A 20,883-nucleotide genomic window follows, 5' to 3' on the forward strand; every position below is an offset into this window, starting at 1 on the left:
TCGAAAAGTACCGACTTTACTCTTGATTCAATGCAATATCTATTCATTTACATTGTAACAAATATGCCATGTATAACATTCAATATTAAACTGTAGTTTGCTTAAATACTTATATATAAACTGCCCCCCATTGAGGGTAGCCCTTACGGACTCAGTATATCCTCCAAAAAAAAAAAAAAAAAAAAAAAAAAAAAAAAAAAAAAAAAAAAAAAAAAAAAAAAATTATTACACATATGTAAACAAAGATACTAAATTTTAGAGAAGGGAAACAAAGAAAAGGCGTGGAAAAGTACAATTGCTATTAATGTGGCACCATGTGATTAATTAGGATTTGGCAGGATTCTTTTAATATAATTATCACAATGTCATCCCTCAGAGATGTTGGCAGAGCAAACTGCCGTCGAAATTCTTCGAAAAAAGCCGGTATAGTCCCTCGAGCACCTATGAGCAAGCCGAATACCTCAACGTGAATTAAGGCATATTTCAGCTTGAAATACTGACTGTAGGCTCATAGATCGACTTCTTCTCAAGGTGGACCTCGGCTGACTGATGCCATTCTACTTAAAAACGTATCGTGGGGTCCACAATGATGCCCTGTTTAGTGTCAGCATTGTACGCTAAAATATCTACTCGTCTCGTTGACCCATTTTCAGCTAGACAGGAGATTTCTTCTTCTACTATCCAGCTCTTAATGCGGCAGCAATTTTGGATCTTACAAGATGATGTCTAGAGTTCCTTAAGATCACAGAATCCCAAGACGTGTGCTAAAGTTTCAATCTCCAGGTAGCCATGTCTGCACCGGGTACCGTCGAGAGATCTGCCGGGAACGGAACGAACAGCTGCTAAATTTGCTGTCATTTTCAGGCTACATATCCATTCGCTAGTCGAAAGTCCTTTCTTGTTTGCAATCAACTGTTGGCGGCTGTTACTTCGCTATACATCTCAACACCTTTTCCCTGTCCTAAAAGGGTCTTCCATGATTCATATTCACGATCTCGCAATTCTTCTCGAAAATTTCGAATTGTAGCATTAGTAAAGTCTTCGGGAAAAGAAAGGCAGAGGGACTTACACGATGATTTGAGTTCGACATCTGTCTCATCATGTTAACATGCGGATTATCTGCTCTGATTAATGAAATCAAATTAACTATTAAATTTGTTTTGCTGTATAATGGCGTAGCATTGTTGGTATTCAAGTTTTGAACCTTAGAAAGTCCGAGTGGAATTTGTGATGAGAGAAAGTAGTTTCATAATGTGTTTTTTCGAGATACTCTGGTTTTTCCTACCATAATTTAAGCAATTTTCTATTTGAAACACTGCCGTCATTTATCTATGAGTCGGTTTAGGAACTAAACATTTCAAATTTGGTTTCTTTACGAAGTGTGCTGTGATTTTATAAGTTCTTTGATAAGAATGCAAATCTTGCCATTATGTTCAGAACGACGAGTTTCACATTCCTTAAAGTAATTATTTCCAACTTTGTGAATTACACTGCTCAATGAAATGCTGGAAGAGTTCTTCAGGAATAAACCCTCCTTCTTCAGTAAAAATTGCGTCGTGCGAGGGTGGGAAACTTGATTACTTGATTTCTGCAATCAATAGCTCCTCTCTAAAATAAAATAAAAGTAAGTAAACGGATCCCACATATTCGAAACACTGGATAGCGATTTCTTTAATTCACAACGCCGAAGAGGTTTTTACAATTACTTAAAATTTTAATATTTCGTTCACCAGATACATATACATACATACATACATACATACATACATACATACATACATAGTCGCCTTGGCTGGCACAGGCGGTATAGCGCTGGCCTTCTGTGCCCGAAGTTGCGGGTTCGATCCCAGCACAGGCCGATGGCAATTTAAGTTGTTTATGTCAGAATTCACCAGGTTTCAGTTAATTTTGCAGAGAATCTGTAAGTATAAGTACTCGTATCTTCCTCCGATGTCAATGGATCTTCAATTTAACCATCAAAGCTGGAGCTTTATGCAAATCATGATTTAAGGTTGGGCGACTTTTACAGACATTTGGTACGTTAAAAGGTATACATTTCCTTAGGTGATATAGTCGGCCATATTTTAGTGAGAAATAAATATGGGACATTCTGAGTGTTTTTATAGAACTGATTTTTTTTTAACTATCAAGAAATTGCGAAATTTTATCTTTACGCACCCAGTACACTGTAATATCATAATCAGTACGTAATGAAGCGTTTACTTGTTACAGCAAATATGTAAACAGCACTCCGAAGTTTAACCATCCTTTCAAGTATTAAACTGACTTTTGGATACGTTAACTAATTTTAATGGGGCTATTGAAATGGTCTGTTTAAAACTTACAGGAGGAATTCCAGGACCCTGAACAATCGTAGTCCTGGAGAGAGGAGCAGCAGCAGCAAAAGAAGAAGAAGAGGAAGAAGGAAAAACACACTCTCATGCATAATTAACAGCTTTCATGAGTTTGCAAGTAGCTGGCTCCCTCACCCTCTAACAAGAGATCTCACTAATTACGGACCAGTCTGCTTGCTTCGCCTCATTCTAGGAGCACACGATTAAAATTAATTACTTTGCACCAAGTCTTAAAACAAGTGCTCTCGCTCTCTTCCTGTACCTTCTTCTTTCAAGATTAGCAAGTAGTGTACTCGCTACTTGCCTTCATAAATAATACAAAAATCTTCACTAATTGGATTCTTTGGGCGAGATGAACAACTTTTATTATGATGGCAAGTTACAAAGGCCAGTTCTTGGAATAATATTGCGATAAAATGAATGGGGACTTAAGCACAGCTGGGAACAAATTATGAAAGATCCTGAGCCCTTATTCCCTCTATACTGAACTCCAATTACGGAGTCTTTAGAAACGCGATGAAAATAAATATAGCAGGTGAACTGTAATAGCTCTGGGAGACAAATTCTCGACCAGGAGGGATGCGCTTATGTTTCCAATGCACGTTTTATAACCTCCATCTTCACGACAATCAGCAACAATGACACTTGAAGCCAAACACATACGAGAATTTACATGAAAGGCAAAATGGCTGTCCTATCTGTCAAGTGTCAAGTAAGTCCCATACAGTAGCGTGCGCAGAATTTTGTCAAGGAGGGGATTATTAAATTGTTTACAATTTACATTATCGGTAGGCCCTATTTTAAAATTTGTGTATTATTATTATTATTATTATTATTATTATTATTATTATTATTATTAGGGGCTAAGAGGGATGAAGTTACAGGAGAATGGAGAAAGTTACACAACGCAGAACTGCACGCATTGTATTCTTCACATGCTATAATTACGAACATTAAATCCAGACGTTTGAGATGGACAGGGCACGTAGCACGTATGGGCGAATCCAGAAATGCATCTAGAGTGTAAGTTGGGAGGCCAAAGGGGAAAAAGATCTTTGGGGAGGCCGAGAGGTAGATGGGAGGATAGTATTAAAATGGATTTGAGGGAGGTGGGATATGATTGTAGATACTGGATTAATCTTGCTCAGGCTAGGAACCGATGCGGGGTTATGTGAGGGCGGCAATGAACCTCCGTGTTCCTTAAAAGCCGTAAGCAAATATTATTATGTTACGATATATTTATTAATATTACACTGTGTTCTAATAGAACATAATCATGAATATCCTTATAAAATCTTTGAAACGTATTTTTTTCACAGCCATCCAATTTGTTTCAAATTTTAATTTCTGTTTACTTTTGTATAATAATTACATCCTTTTACGGGGAAGGGACCCGAAGGCTTACACTACAGTCTGAGGCTTATTGTGCTTATCACTCCTATTCTTGTGAATGATTGGGTAGCCTAATGGCCAAGGACGAAGAATGAAACTGGCAAGAAGGAGGGGTAGGAGGACTATGCCTTATATCGATGTAGATTTTGTTACTCTGACAGTGAACAAATGGAGAAGGGAGAACGATTATGGATAAAAAAAAACTCAAATCTAAATATCTCATTTTGTTTTAGTTCAAGGGGGGGGGGGGATTCAAACCCGGTAAACCCCCCTCTTGCGTACTTTCCTGGTTCCATACAACACACTTCATCATAGAAATCTCTAATTTTGTTTGTCTTATTATGCGGTATACTTTATTCTAAGAAGATCTGTTATTCAAAATATATTCCAGAGGGCTTGGAGTGACACACACCTGTGAGACAGTCTAACTTTTCACAAATAAACACGGCCTCTTTCATAATATAAATAGAGGGGGAAATAAATTTAGCATCGTTCTCTAACGTAATTTTTACTAAAATATACATCTATGGACAAGTTTAGAGACTAAAAAGAGGTAATGAATAATTTCGGTTTATTGGGACTGTTTTCTCACACGTTACAAATAAAATGGAATACGAGTATCGAGAAGAAAACGTCATAGTTACATTTGTTGTGAGGGATTTGGGAGTTCTAAACTTTCAGCGGTAAAGTAACTTGGAATTATTTTAGTAGTAACAATCATATTAAAATAGTCAGTTGCGATACAAGGTTGGAAAGTGTTTTTCATAAAATCGAGGAAAAATTTGGAGAAAAAAAAACGAGCAGAGTGAGTTTTTCAATTCCCGATATTTTATAATGCACTTCACAAATGTGTATTGTACAGTATTTTTTTGCACGAAAGTACGTATATTTTGAAAATAATATTTTTAAAAATCTTAATAAACACTACGTACAGTACACTATGAACAGCTGACTGAAGGTTAGCAGTCTGGGCAACGTACTAACTTCACCATCAAATTCAATGTAAAGGAGTAAAAATGATTCAGGAATATTTCGTATTCAATTGGAATAATTTGTACTTCTTTTTGTTAAGTGAAGTCTGAATTGTTTAAATGAAGTTCAGTACAGTTAAAATGCAGTGATTTGTTTCGTATAATGAACAGTATATCAATTAACACTGTCTTGTACATATGAATTTTACATGCATTGTATGATTGTAGCATACATAGAAGGCAGTGGTTTTCATTACAACTCTAGAGCAGTTATTTGTAATATATCAACATACTAATCTAGGTTGACAATTCTGAATTCAGTAAAATAAACTTTCAATCGTGGCGGTCGTTTGCTGTAACGACGAAGAAACACACTATCGTGCACAAAAAAAAAAAAATACATTTTCTTTGCGATTAAAAATTGACGATTTTATAGCCTATGTGTATGAATTAATCAACTTATATTATATTTGTATTCTATAATTTTGAAATATATATTAGTCCTACTTTTCACGTGCGATATTATTCTTCTCTAGTGTTAATATTATATTATATAATTGTATTGTATTGTATTTATTAACATTCCATGGTATTCATACATGCTTACAGCTAGAATGTGGAACAAGTCAAAAAACTTAATACTATTATAAAATCTTAATTTATAGTCACAGTCTAGATGAAATATATACAGACGAGATTTACAATATAGTCTACTAGTACAACACATAGCTTTAGCATCAATTTCATGAAGTGTTATTGAATGTCATGAATTCACCTACAGAATAGAAGGCGTGAGAAATTAGGTACTTCTTTAATTTGGCCCTAAATAATTTTATGTTTTGAGTTTCATTTTTTATATCGATAGAGAGGCTATTAAAAATTTTTACTGCCATATAACGCACTCCTTTTTGATAGCATGATAGACTTGCCGATGGAGTATGAAAGTCATTTTTTGACGTGTATTTATGCTATGAACTGTTGAATTAGTTACAAAGTTTTCACGATTACATACGAGGAAGACTATTAATGAAAAGATATACTGACAAGCCATGGGCATTATTTGTAGTTTTTTGAAAATAGTGCTACACGATTCCCTAGATTTGGCACCTACTATTATTCTAATTACTCTTTTTTGTAATAGAAATTGCCGCTGTAATTATATTTTAGTTCCTATTTTATTTTACTTATTTATTTTTATTATTATTATTATTTTTTTATTTTAATATTATATCTGAACTGCGACCGAGCACGAGCGCTGTTCATTCGGTCTCAAATTTTGTTAATACTACTGTATCTTCTTTTTATATTGCTTGTATTATTTTATTTCTATTTCTCTTGTTTGTTTTGTAATTATATTCTTTATTCTGTATATTTAAATTTAAATAAAATAAATAAAATAAAAAAATAAATAAAAATGTTGATTTTATAACTTAACCTGTAAATTTGAATTAAATAAGTTCTATTATTTGATTGTTAAAATGAAACATTTGTTATTTTTGTTAAGTCTGTCATCAAACCGATGATTAGTAACCAAAGTAAATGTCATGAAGTTTTGTAATTATAATTAAAACATATTTATTTAATTACAGATATTTAGTTCCACTGTGGGAGGAATTTTTCCTGCGTGCATATTCATAATGTTTAGTTCCAAGAACCTCAAGGCCATCTACAGTTATGATCTAAGAAGACCCATAATGTTATCCTTAATGTCCGTCCATTTCATTTTTTGTGCTCATTTGTCGATGTCAGCAGTGTTTAATAACTGGAAATATATGACCATCCAATTGGGACACAAAAAGAAATTAATGTTTCTAGTTCTCAGAAACGCGTTTACATTTGGCCTATACGTATACAACCTCGATGTCATTAACTAAATTATAACCGTCATACACACAACTCCATTTTTATTAATAAAGAAATTCTAAACTATATATATCTTTAATTAACTTAAGAATTATATTACCTTGCAAACCAATGTTTTATTGCTCACCCACACGTTCCTGAAAAATTTAATAATTCATGTACAAACCATTGTAGGCCTATAACAAATGATGTCATCTTTCGAGAACTGTCACTAAAAGTTGTTTAATTAAATTAGCTGGCTGGAGTGATCAGAGTATTATGAATGTTTTACTCAATGACGAATTTTCACATAGCAGAGAGAACAGGCTGTTCCCTTAGGTAGATTAACCTTAATGTCTTATACTTTACTGTTCACTACATTTACAATTTGCCACCGTATTAACAATTCCGGTCGAAATGTATTACGTTCACTCACAAGATTGTAAACGAAGTATAAATTTATTTCGTTTTATTCAATAGCGCATCACATTGATTTCACTGGACTTTTTTTGGTTTACAAATAAAATCAGGAAATTTCTCAACTGGTCATTTGTGGATGGTTCCATCTTATGAAGATGCACCATTAACCTTTATTTTTGGACACTATTTTTTCTCGGGGCTCTCTCGTTTTCCAATAATATTAAGACATTTCTACATAATATGAATATTTATTAGCACCAATTCGTGTTAATCTCAGTTAGTGATGTGCAGAAAGAATGTTTGCAAGAGAAGCAGCATTAAAGGATATTTCAAGGTATTTCGCGACGAATAATACGGAAGTATCAACATACTGATAAGCTGGAACTTATCGCTGAATTAACAGCAAACGTAAATTTTTAAAATTCAATTAATTTCTGAAAAAAAAAAGACGTGAAACAAGTAAATAAAGAAGCCATTTACTCTAGTTCAGATTTCACACCGAAAAAGAGAATCCTAACTTCATATACCTACACTTTAAGAAAAGGCTATTAATATACCTTATTATTATACAGGATCTTCACAAAAAGACGCAACACTTTTAAAATGACCGTTACATTAGATACATAGGTGGTTTTGGTATTAAAACACCGCAGAAAGTTGGCCGTTACATTAGATACACCGGTGGTTTTGGTATTAAAGCACCGCAGAAAGTTGGCCGTTACATTAGATACATCGGTGGTTTTTGTATTAAAGCACCGCAGAAAGTTGGCCGTTACATTAGATACATCGGTGGTTTAGGTATTAAAACACCGCAGAAAGTTTGCCGTTACATTAGATACATCGGTGGTTTTGTATTAAAGCACTGCAGAAAGTTGGCCGTTACATTACATACATCGGTGGTTTTGGTATTAAAGCACTGCAGAAAGTTGACCGTTACATTAGATACACAGGTGGTTTTGGTATTAAAGCACCGCAGAAAGTTGGCCGTTACATTAGATGCACCGGTGGTTTTGGCATTATAGCACCGCAGAAAGTTGGCCGTTACATTAGATACATTGGTGGTTTTGGTATTAAAGCAACATAGAAAGCTCGAAATTTGATGCTATGCAAAAAGATTTTCAATATGAGACCCTCCAGCAGCCACAACCATATTCAATTGATAATGAAAACTACTACTTCTTCGAAAATTTAGTCACGAATTCCCTATACAGCAGTTTGAATGTTGGCCTTAAAATTCCTCAATTGTGTGTGGTTGTTCTAGTAGATCTAGTCTTTCAGTAATTTCTATAAATAAAAACCACAAGAATTTAAGTCCGGTGAACAGGGAGGCCATCGTTCCTGATACCGATTAGAGATTACTCTACCATGTAAATGCTCACCCAAGAAATCAAAAACTGCATTTATTGTGTGCGGTATTACACCATTAAGTGTTGCGTCTTTTTGTGAAAGTCTTGTATATGAAAGTTAAATACAGGTTCGTAAATCTAATTTGCATTTTGACATAATAACGTCTTATAATTCGGTCTGTCGGTAGGGCTAAAAAAGTTGGCGTAACGAAATTTGATAATAGTTTGAAGCATTTGTACGATAGAAAGTTTCAGATGAATTTCGTTCATTTAGTATTAATATGTGGGACATAACCCCCACTAAAAGACTAGGTGTGCTGGATGGGTGAGATGTAGCGGTCGCGGTGGAGAGGGTGTGCGGATAGTTGGAGTACAATTTCGGATGCACAGTCAACTTCGAGAAGGCCCTGTGATTACACGCTTGCTGGTAGATGCAATAAAGAGCATTCGTTTGCTAAATGAAACATATTTTCTCAGACGAATAGTATATTTAATTAGAAATTTCGGTGTGGATGTTGTGAGCGTGTGAACAAATTTTTGTGGAAAATTAGAGTAACATCGTGTTACAATGGCCGATTCACCCGGGTCCAAATTGAGGAAACGTATCCGAACCAATAGAACGGATTAAGAAACCCAGAAAAGACCGCTATGGGGCTGAACGTACCAAAAAGTGTAGGAAACGCCAGAAAGCCGAGCGCGCGGAGGCTGCTAAGCCGGGTACTAGCGCTGCTTTCGAAATAATTGTTTCATTTAACTTGTAATTAGAGCTAGGATGTTGATGAAATTGCATCTTTTTTCTAGTAGGCCTAAGCCAGAAACATAGCTGCTTTAGTATTTATATGTTATGTGATAAACTGAATGTTTTAAGACACATTTGTTGGGGCATTTTTTTGCCTATTTTAACTCATAAGAGCATTTTTTGCTTTATTCGGTCATTTTTGAGGCATTTTCATTTAATTTTGGTCATAAATCCCCATTATTAATGTAAAATAATGTTTATTTCCTTTGATATTTTCTCTACATATTTTGTCCATTAATACCCATTATTTTGTATAATATTTTAATCGTTTTTCTACACAAATATTGTCATTTTAACGTAGTACACCCCAAGTAATGGATCAGTCCAACCACCCCTTCAATATAGACTCCTCCATGCCTGCTAATTCCGGATAAGAGTGGCCTTGTGGTGGACTATATGGAAACTACGTCTGGTAACATAAATAAAGTGTACTACTTAGAAAAAATTGTGTAAAATTAAATAAACTTAAATGTTAGTACTAGAATTTAATTTAATTACTGGTCTAAATATTAAGTAGTACAAAACCTCTTTTCCTTCTAAGCCAATTATGTAAGATCAATTTTTAGGGCATTTTAAGGGCATTTTTTAAAGATTTTTAGGTCATAAATGCATTGTTTTAGGACATTTTTTAATGATTTATAGGTCATCAAAATCCTAGCTCTACTTATAATTTATCTTGAACACTAATAACCATATAATTTAACGTGCGTTATCATGCCAAAAAAAAAAAAAAAAAAAAAAAACCGCGGCCGTCAGTCATTTTTTCTTACAAAGCTTCCAGCATTTTCATGTGTTTATGATATACTGGAACTATAAAATTACATTTTTATTTATCGTTATACTGCTATACTGCATACCATCAGTTGTCACACGTCCTAGGATCCTGTCAGCATGGAGAACTCCTGAGAAATTCACGCCATCATAACATCCGAAAACTAATAGCACAAGCCCCTAGAAACAAATCCTTCGAGGTCCATGAAGAGGTGCACTGCGTTGCGTCTGAAGGCGGCGGAATTAGAAGAGCGGACATCGTGGCTCTAGACAAGACTAATAGTAAAGGCTTTATACTTGACCCAACTGTTAGATTTGAGATGAGCCAGACCCAACCATCCGAGGTCAACAAAGAAAAACAACAAATTTATGAGCCTACTATTCCGTATTTTCGAGAAAAATATCAGATGGAAGCACCTGGGAAGTATATGGTTTAATGATCGGAGCGAGGGGCACCATCCCATGATCAACTGTAAACACTAACAAAACATTTGGAGTCCATGACATCATTCCAAAAATAATTACTTCAGCCATTAAAGGGTCTGTGGCAATTCTGAAAAATCATTTATACGCAATATCATAATCCCTCCCCCCTTTCTATTCGTTAGTGTGTGATTGTTACATATATATGTACAAATTTATTATTTCTTAAATTTAAGCTCCTAGTTCACATTTCAATTTGACTCATCTATCTTACTGTGATCGTTACTATTCTTATATGTGTGTTATTCTGTGTTTTGGCAACCCAGGATGCCTGGGCAGACTATTTCTTGGAAATAAATTATATATTTATATCGAAGTAGACTCTCTTATTACCAGCGGAAAACTAATTTCAACGACTGCTACTTCAATGCAGTTCTCTCAAATAAAAATGCCGTATACTCCTAACAAAATAATATGTTGACCGCTTTATAAACTTACCGTGTCATTGCGTGGAGACGGTAGCGGCGAGGCAGCTGCTTGTGGAAGGTATGGACTGTGTTGCAGGGTTGCTGAGTAAGGCGCGTACAGGGGCGGGTACGCAGGGTGCGGGTGGGGGTGCGGGTTCGGGTACGCAGCTAGAGGTAGGGGTGCATAGTTGTTGGGCGCCGGCTGCGCCGCAGTCGCTACGGCCGGACTACTGGTTCGACTGTTGCTGTTGGTGCTGTTGCTGTTGGGGCAGTGCTGCTGGGGGGCGTGGGGCGTCGCCGCCACCGCTGCTGTCGACGGCGGCTGCACTTGGGGCTGGGGCTGAGGTGGGATGGACAGCGGCAGTGGCAGAGGAACGAGTGGCGGAGGGGGCGCTGGCGGCGGAGATGAAGCCGCCGACGGCGGGGGGATGACTCGTGGTACCGGCCCGTTCGATACCACGCCGGGTTGCGACGAGTGTGAAGGCGATGAGGATGGGTTCGGAATGGGTGTCGGGTTGTGTGGCTGGGGGGGCGGTGGTGGTGGAGTCGGGATTCGAGGTGGTGGAGGAGGGGCGGGAGGTGGAGGACTGGGGGCAGGACTGGTGCCGCCGCTGCCCCCACCAGGCGACCCTGTTCCGTTGTTGATCGGTGGCGGTGGGTTGCCTGGTAACTCGTCTGAAAAAAAAAGTATTATAATCTTATTATTATTAAGGTACAAAAAAAAGTTACCGTATTTTCCAGTGCACTTTTTCCTTTGAAAATACATCGTGTCCCACTTAGAGGTACCGAAAAATAAGTGATAATTTAAAGTGTAAATAATGTTTTTATAACATAACTTGATGTAAAACCTCTCCGAATTTCGGAGAATGGTCAATGCAACTCGACGTGTGCGCCTCGAGTTACCCGGCAGACATCTAAACCAGGCCTGCACAAGGTTTGCACTCTCCGAGCCGACTCATAGCTCATGAGCGGAATGCAGATATTAGCTGCGCTCTGTATAGGGTGGACTGGAAGAAGTGGTGATCTCGTACAAAATATACACAAAAGGAAGTACTATTACGAATGGTTATGAAATTAATTCCCGTTCAGTGTTTGCAAAACTATCTTGGACTATTATTAATTAATAAAGAAATATTTATTTTACAGAAGTAATAGAAATTCTATAGCTACTTAAATGTACAATATCATTTTGTTACATTTTATTTATCAGTACATCAAAACGAGGTTTTATGCTGTTGGCAGCTGAAAGGAACAGTAGCCTACTGATCGTAATGAAACATGTTACAAATGTTCGATGTCTGCCTTTATTAAAGTTGATTATAGAAAACAGTCGCTCAAAAATATAAATGTTGAGCCAAACATAGCAATCATTTTCACAGCCAGCCTGTGTAGTCGTGGATATTATTGCTAATGTTTAGTCTTGTAAAACTCAACCGGGCTAGTAGTATTATTCGAAAGATCTTTAGCCCTTAGGTCACACTGAAGATCAATAAGTTCGAGCTGTAAATCGTTAAATGTTAAATGTTATGTTCCGTCTTTTAGATTACTCCATACTGTACTGTAGCAGTAGGTAAGCAACGTGAAACAGTTACTGAGAATAGGCCTAAACACTGCACTCCACTAGATAACTGTGTGGTCGTTTCCCTCTCCTCTACCTATAGCAAGTCTATGTCATTCTGACGTATCTTCCTCTCCGTTTCGGCGAGCGGTAAAAACCGCTCTCCCGCTCCGAAGGAGCGCGCGCGCGCGCTCGTTGAGCGCTGTTCGTGCAGGTATGATCTAAACGGTACTCAATCTCCTGCCAAGTGTTGTGTAATATTGTGGAGTGACTAGCGCAGCTGCGTTTGTAATGCGTTGTCTCAGGTCTTCCAGAGTGTCAACTCTACCTCGATGGTACACAATACCCTTCACAAATCCCCAGAAAAAAGAGTAAGTGCGGTCACGTCGGGTGACCTATGTAGCCACTTGGCCAGACAAGGGGAACTCATCTTCCGATCGACCTATCGGGAAAGTTTGCATCCAAGAAGTGATGCACTGCTTCATAGCAATGCTGAAAAACTGATCCTGGGGGGAGTTGGTCAACAACTGCAACATGTCCAGATAAACATTCTCTGTTACTGTCGCATCGATGAAGAAGAATGGTCCAGTGACGAAATGCTCTACGCATCTAGTTAATGGTGTCAGGCTTGTTTCCGAGTTAAATATTAGTGCGCATGCGCATGAACTTGTAGCTGTTTTTAAACCATCGTTGCATAAACTTGGACAATTTCTGCATTTTGTCAGAGGTAAATCACAATAATATCTTTATCTGATTTTAAATGGTGAGCATTTATTTCTCGATCCCTCTAACCGGGACACGGTGTACTGAAAGTGTAAAAAAACAGGGTATTCTTATACTGTATAAGGCGATATTGAGTTTATGAATGGGATGCTGTAAAAGCTGAGACGCTGTTAAATCATTTAAGAAGTGTGGCATTTGTAATGCACCGGATAGGACAGTTTGTTGTATGAGGACTCAGAATCGTAAGATATTTACAAACATAAATATACTTATTATCTTATGTTCATTATCGTCCTTAAATCAGTCAGCCAGTAAACAAATAAACGAATGATTGATTGAATGAATGAATAAATACGTGGATAAATAAACAAATAAGTAAATCAATCAATGAAACTAGCTGTCAATCTGATGAATCCATCATGACGCCTGGGACAGATGTGACTTGAATATTTCATGAAATTTCGCTGTATACAAAATTCCACGACATAATGGCTGGAAATTCCTGGTGTAGGCCTACGTGACAGCAGTTTATACATAATGAATAATGGAAACTTACGTTTTCGAGTGGTTGTGAAGAGATCTGATCCCGCATCGGACCCCTGAAAAAAAGAAAAAAAGAATTATCAGATGTACACTTCTACACGCGTTACAGTACAGCAAGTATTGCTTATGTTAAGGGCTTGTAAGGAAGAAGTACAACAGTGTATATACTAGGTGGTCACAACAGCCATAACATTATATCTTAATTGTACAATCCTTTCGTTTAGATCATTGATTAAAAATATGTAGGCTATACGTATAGAATGTTTCATAGGAAGACATCGGATTTATATGCACTAAATGTTATGAACGCCATAAAGTGTAGGTCTACTAGTGTGGATAATTAATATATGGTGTCTGTCGGGAGTTCACAAGACTACGAAATCTAACAATAGATGATAGAGAAAAGAGTCAAATGGAATAACGAATGCCTCGAGTAAATCGCGCGCTGACGAATTAGTGGCAGTTAAGATCCTCAAAAACATTGTTAGTATTTTGTTTTGATACTTCTTAGTTCGTGTTCAGCAAACAAACTTTAAGCTTGTCTCGGAAGTAAAGTCCAGAGGACTCAAATCCGGAAGTGTGTAGACCAGGGGTCGTCAGCACAGAGCACGCTGGGGCTAGTCTCTCTTACCCGCGGAAAACGCAGTGCACTAGGGTGCACTCCGTAGCTGCTAGCGGGTATGATCTCTATCTCTCCCTGTTGCACGACAGTGCACACGGGACAGCACCTCGTACCCTTTGCACATTTCAGCGAGTGCTGACGACCACTGGTGTAGACATAGCAATTGGTTTTCTATGATTTATTTAGAAATATGTACAAACATTTTCTAGCAACTCGATTGAAATTAGGGGAGCAACATCACTCACAAACCACATGCGACGAAATACATCAAGAGATAGGCCTACTCTATCCAGTAATTCAGATTTTCTATAAAACATTACGTACATTAGAATTTTCTTGATTTCCCAACCAGGAGAACAGGTCCGATTAAAATATTCGTACCGTCAATTGTATTATTTTTGTCTACACAAGTATCAGAACCGCCCATAGGAATTGTGCTTTCTACACCTCCTCCACAAATATTTATTAGGGCCCTCCCTCCTCGTCAATTTTTTAATGAAAGTTTTTGTTTAGTCAACTGTCCGAAGACAGGTTTGAACCCCCAAAAGTGAAACCAATAAGGCATCACTCATGAGGCAACTAAGCCAAGAGATAATGGGCCAGTTCCTTTCACACCACCATTGTATACATCGCCGACTAAAAGTTCATTTTAAATCATGGAATGCTGTTTCACAGAAAGGACTTTGCTAACAGACCTTCTACTGCTCCCAACTAATCGATTATCATAAATAAATATCTTCATTACTGTGACGGAAATCTTGTCTTCGCCTATTAGTAACAAATCAGAACCCTAATTTAGAAAAATTGACAGGCTTCTTTCATATCCACGTGGAGGGGAGTTGCCACATATTTACCGAATTCCAAGAATTCCGTCAGTTTGCACGAGAATAGCATTGAATGTGGCAACTGTGAGCACGGAGATGGGGGTACGGGGTGGCTGATAACAGATGTTCATATCAGCCAGAACCTCCATGAGAGGCATAATGAATGTTAAATTTATAAATTTAAACGCAGTATTACTAAGACAACAAACTAAGGAAATTGTATTATAAAGTCCCCACAAAGAAGAAAATAATCCTTCAATAGTAACCTACTTCTTACAACTTGTTAAAAACATAATTACTATTTCAGTGATACGTAATTTAACACTACTATTCTTTCACGTGAAAAAACGTTTTGTGAATATTTTGTCTCTTCCTCTACCTAAAAAATCTAAAAATCGGGCCGGGACTCTCGTGGAGCTCGGGACTCCCCACTCGTGTGGGCCGCCCTGCAAATTGAGTAGTTATAGGTGTTCAGGGATATGACGCGTTGCAGGGCTTGTATCGAGGTCCTGAAGTCCCTTTTGGACACTTTCCTTAGAGCTAAAGCTTACTGTTCCTGGACCTGGCATACGTTATATGAAGTGGATATCACACGTTACTGTACATCCTGTATATTAATCACACCAATTAAACATACGCAATTAAGAACATTAAACTAATTACTGACTACAAAATAGCTTCAAGATGTTTAAAATACATCATATTTAATGTCATTATTATCACGAAGGTCGTAGTAATAAAAAATGGCTGTCATTAATGACACAGGTACATCCTCGTTACGTATATCACGAGGCAATTAGTACAAGCACTGTATTATGTAAAGCTTTCTCGCGCGTACCGGTACGTGGTCGTATTGTTACAGATCTGTCTTCCAAAGCACCAAATACGCACTGCCGAAACTTCCTACCGCCTTCAACAGGACTTTGCCATACACAAGAACATCATCCATTCCAAATTCAGTCGAAATCTCAAGGGTAGTCAGCAACAGAAAATAAGTTACAGTACATGTATTGGCCTACACGTGAAAACGTGGCGTAAATATGCTGTGCAGCAATGTGAACAGGTTTGCATAAATTAGAACAATTGCACTGTTTTTATGTTTATCTCAAGTTTGCGTCCTTCAAACGTTTTCACCAGACAACAAACCTTGTTGCTTAACGTTTAGGGCTATCTACTGTGTGGAACTCTGAATGCAGTTTAAGTTCGTTATTTAAAGACGTTGTATCAACTACTAGGTTATTTAGAGTCGACGAGATTTGTAATAACGACATTCGGCGAAATGAGGTCGGGAGTTCGGTATGAATTACCTGATATTCACCTTGCAAACGTGGGGGGGGGGGGAAACACAGCCAGGCAAACAGCCCAAGCGGGAATCAAACCCACGCCCGAGCGCAACTCTCAGACAGCGGGAAAACGCGCTACCGCCTCAGCTACGAAAGCAGTTTCATCGTGTGTAGAAGTTTTATAAACATATCTACAAGGTGAACTGGGGTAAGTGTAAATTTGGAGCAGGAGTAACCCATGCCATTTAAACGCAAAGAGGCGAGTTCGTAAAGTGACGCCAAATATCGAATGTTAATGCTACTGGAGTGCTCTGATTGAGGTTCTGGCTGATACAGTCTGCGTCACCGTTTTGGCGTGTGAAATAAGTAATGGGAACGTTAAGTGCGAGTGTTTTACATTTGTCGCAGTCAGTCTGACAACTGTGTTTGGCAAATGGCTGATGTGACGTGTATAGGAAGTGATACCATTCTCAGCTGCACAGCAACATGCTCACTAACTGGACACTATACTGTATATCAAGGACACACGCCAAAAACGCTGGCGACATCTATTACGAGGCAGTACACCTTACTTGACGATGTGTGTCAGAGGAAGAACAATTGTTTGTATACATCAAGTCTGAGTATTATATGTAGCTAGTCGGCAATGGAAGGGGAAGGAACTGGCCATCCTACCCCATTATCTCCTGGCCTAGTTGCTTCATAAGTGGTGCCTTCTTTGTATCACTTGTGGGAGTTCAGACCTGTCTTCGGACAGTTGATTAAACAACAAAAACAACAACAACAACAACATGCTACTAGAAGCTACTTGCGATCTCGTTTTCGATCACAGCCTTCTAGATTCATTCTGTCGTTATCAAAAAGCTTTTTGGTCGTATATTTTGTAGGAAGGAGGCCGTGACAGAATTTATTCTTCATTCATTGCTTATAACTAACCTAGAAATTCAGTAGAATCACTTTCAACATGTGATACGTGTATATGTGACCAGACTACCACGTGAATTGAATTCATAAATATTCCATGCCTTAAATTTCGAAGTTGGTTAACCTGTGATAATGTTGGCTGACTTGTAGCCGACTCATGAGAGAATGCCATTGGTCAAGTATACACAAATAACATGACAATGCGTAATATCGACTTTACATATCGTTATTAACATACCTACATATCGATATAAATAGCCGTTTCCGTTCTCGGTTTATGGTGAACCAAAAACCTTCAAGCTCACGTTCTTCGCTTCCCGTTCTTGTTCTGGTTTTCGTTCCCGCTTTATTTTGTATCAGCCGTTACATGGCTTTTAGGATGTCTTCATTCCAAAATTTTCGTAGTCTGCTCCTTTTACGTGGAACTGGTGATGATAGTTGGAGGGGAGCAATAGTCATTGTTCAATCTCAAATGATGTCCATATCATTTGTCCTCTTTTCTCAATTTTAATCACAAAACACTTTTTTTAAGTTGCACTATTTTTTTTTTCGTTTGTAATTTATTCTAATAGGGAAAGCCTCCGTTGATAATCTATTTTCAAAGCTCTTAACCTTCCTTCACCACCCACATTTCACCACTATAGCAAAGAACTGATTCCACCATCGAAAGGCTATTTGTTCTTTATTCTTTTTGATGTGTGAGGGCCCGACAGAATTTCGAAACTCTATAGAACGTGAAGGAAAATTAATTCGCCCCGTATTTTATTCTGAAGAGCGAATTTCTGAAGTCACAGAGTTATGATTCTTAGGTAAATACGTATTTTATTTGCACTGTAATAGAAACTCGTAATTGTCTTTTAAGTTTCGGACATGGTCATCTGAGCGTATAATTTAAATTTTATTCACATAAAACACATAATTTTCAAATATTCACATAAAAATTAAGATTTTATCAAAAGCCCCATTTCAGATTAATCATCAGTTGGCAACTGTTCCTCGGAATTGCTTATCTGTGGACCTGTGGAACTGCAGTCATCTCTCTCACCACAAGCGATAGCAGATGTCACCACTAAAAATTGTACTGTAACTAACACATAAATACTGATGTGTCATTTAGGAGTGCCTTGTAAGTTATCATAACGCTGACTCAGGAAGCAATTATTATAATTTCATAAACATCAGCTGCGTCTATTTTCGTTTCCAATCATAAACATGTCTCTAGGGAGTGCGTGTTGTTTCTCAAAGGCCAGGGCGCTTTCCCCCCCCCCCCTTTCCAGTTCCGCGAAAATCGTCAGTCATTTATGATGAACTACTTGAGGATTAATCTCACCGTGTACTGAAATTCTTCAGCAGTTGGCGAGATAGCATAATTTATAATGGTGACTATTGCGTATTGTTTATATTCATATAATATTCGGCAATGGTGTAATATGTTTTAGTAACAAGTATTATTAGAAACAATGTGTGTTCGATATAGTGCAAGTGAACTGAAAATCAAGAACGGAGTGATAAAAGTGTCAATTTTGAATGAAAGGTTAAAGGTTATGTTTTATTTAACGACGCTCGCAACTGTAGAGGTTATATCAGCGTCGCCGGATGTGCCGGAATTTTGTCCTGCAGGAGTTCTTTTACATGCCAGTAAATCTACTGACATGAGCCTCTCGCATTTAAGCACACTTAAATGCCATCGACCTGGCCCGGGATCGAACCCGCAACCTTGGGCATAGAAGGCCAGCGCTATACCAACCCGCCAACCAGGTCGACTTTTGAATGAATTAGAGAAGTGTAATAGGAAGTTAAGTAAAACGATAGAGATAATGAAAATAGGTAAGGAGTATGGTGGAGAAGGCTAGCTAGTATAGCAAAGTATAATATCTAGAAAATTAGTGAGATCTGAAAATGAAATGTACACAAGAAACAGACATAACAACGAACATATTCGACAATTGTGTAGTATGTTTTAGTAACAAGTATTATTAAAAACAGTGTGGGTACGATACGATATAAGTGTACTGAAAATCAAGAACAGAGTCGTAAAAGTGGCAATTATTTAATGATCTAAATTAAGTTGTTAGGTTCTAAAGGTGGGAATTCTGATCAATTTAAATGGGGTCGAAAGTTAAATTATAAGAGCGTCTACAAAAGGTATGTCCCGCGCCGTGGCGTTGCGGTCTAAGGCATCCCACCTAGGACTCGCGTTATGGAATGCGCGCTGGTTCGAGTCCTCATGGGGGAAGAAATTTTCTCATGAAATTTCGGCCAGTGTATGGGACCGGTGCCCACCCAGCATCGTGACGTACTTGGGGAGCTACGATAGGTAGCGAAATCCGGTTGCGAATACCTGCTATAACGGCTGGGGGGATCATCGTGCTAACCACACGATACCTCCATTCTGGTTGGATGATCGTCCACCTCTGCTTCGGCATGTGGGCGTGAGGCAAGCAGCCTGCTGGTCGGTCTAGGCCCTTCACGGGCTGTAGCGCCATGGATTATTATATTCTACAAAAGGTATATCTGTAATGAATGTAATTGTGGCACCGGATGCATAAATTGTGAGGTCCACATTACATGGATGTAAATGTTGACATCATCATATTCACATAAAATAATTTAAGGGTATATATAATTAAATATTTTTCCTATTTTGTCACATATTTTCCCAACTTTTAGCATACAAAAAATATTTTCTCGATTTTTAGCATCTAAAACTCCGAGCTCTAGTCATATTGATGGCGACAGTGATGACGATGACTTGAGTACAACCACAACAGAACTGAATTATTGATGAACAGAGTAGCAGATGCATGCAAACAGTGAAACGCCATTTCATAATTTTGTATTTCTAAACAGTATAATAAAATAAAAATGAGATCCCTCTACATATCCACGGAATATTTCAATCTACTGATATCTAGAAGTGCTTTTCACAAAACTTTCTATCGTGCGTGGGGAACGTGAAAATCGAGCGGTCGTGATGACAACGCCAGCGCGACGGACGCCAACGTATTGAGTTTCCCGATGTTATAAAATTGCTGTGGAGTGCTCTTACGCACGCACAGTTTTGTGAGGTGGCCCCATAAGCACGGGGCACTGCAGTGACATGATAGTCCCAATACTATCTATGTGGCTCAGATTTCTAGATATGCCGTAAAATGAACAACACTGCATGCAGCTCGCTAAACGGTACACACAGCCGAAATGAATAATGGATGCAAAAGGGGAATGCTGTCAGGCCATAGAATGCTCTATTAGTAATGAACAGGCAATTGTTACGGGGTTTCAAGTCCACAGTAAGGGCAGCCTAATGACTAGACTTCGTGGAATTGCCACGAGAATCGTAAGGTTTACTACGCTCGCGGTTTAGACTGTATGAGAAGGGGACGTGCAACGGATCGAGTATGCCTCTGATGTAAACACTGAGCAGTATTCTGCGGTTACAATAAAACTTGTATCCTGGCATTCAAGAAATATAATGAATGATCATTGAAGTAGAAAATGTCTAAACATGTAAATACACAATTATTTTGTAGTGAGATATATTAACTCTTAATATTTAATGTAATATATATTCACATCATCCTTGAATATGTGCATTGCAGTGAAGAGTTACGTACATTTTGA

The 20,883-nt window shown here is 37.9% G+C and overlaps 1 protein-coding gene across 2 annotated transcripts in view; it reads right to left on the reverse strand.

The window, feature by feature from the left end:
- The window catches only part of LOC138714842 (autism susceptibility gene 2 protein homolog), a 634,091-nt gene that overhangs the window by 34,416 nt on the left and 578,792 nt on the right, over positions 1 to 20,883 (reverse strand). For both annotated transcript variants that reach the window (XM_069847029.1, XM_069847030.1), the window contains exons 6-7: positions 13,623 to 13,665; positions 10,817 to 11,460 (exon numbers count right to left, since the gene is read on the reverse strand). In XM_069847029.1, the coding sequence (XP_069703130.1) occupies positions 10,817 to 11,460; positions 13,623 to 13,665 (687 nt within the window). The remainder of the gene's footprint in view (positions 1 to 10,816; positions 11,461 to 13,622; positions 13,666 to 20,883) is intronic.

This window comes from Periplaneta americana, chromosome 15 (assembly GCF_040183065.1).
Source record: "Periplaneta americana isolate PAMFEO1 chromosome 15, P.americana_PAMFEO1_priV1, whole genome shotgun sequence".
Taxonomy (NCBI): domain Eukaryota; kingdom Metazoa; phylum Arthropoda; class Insecta; order Blattodea; family Blattidae; genus Periplaneta; species Periplaneta americana.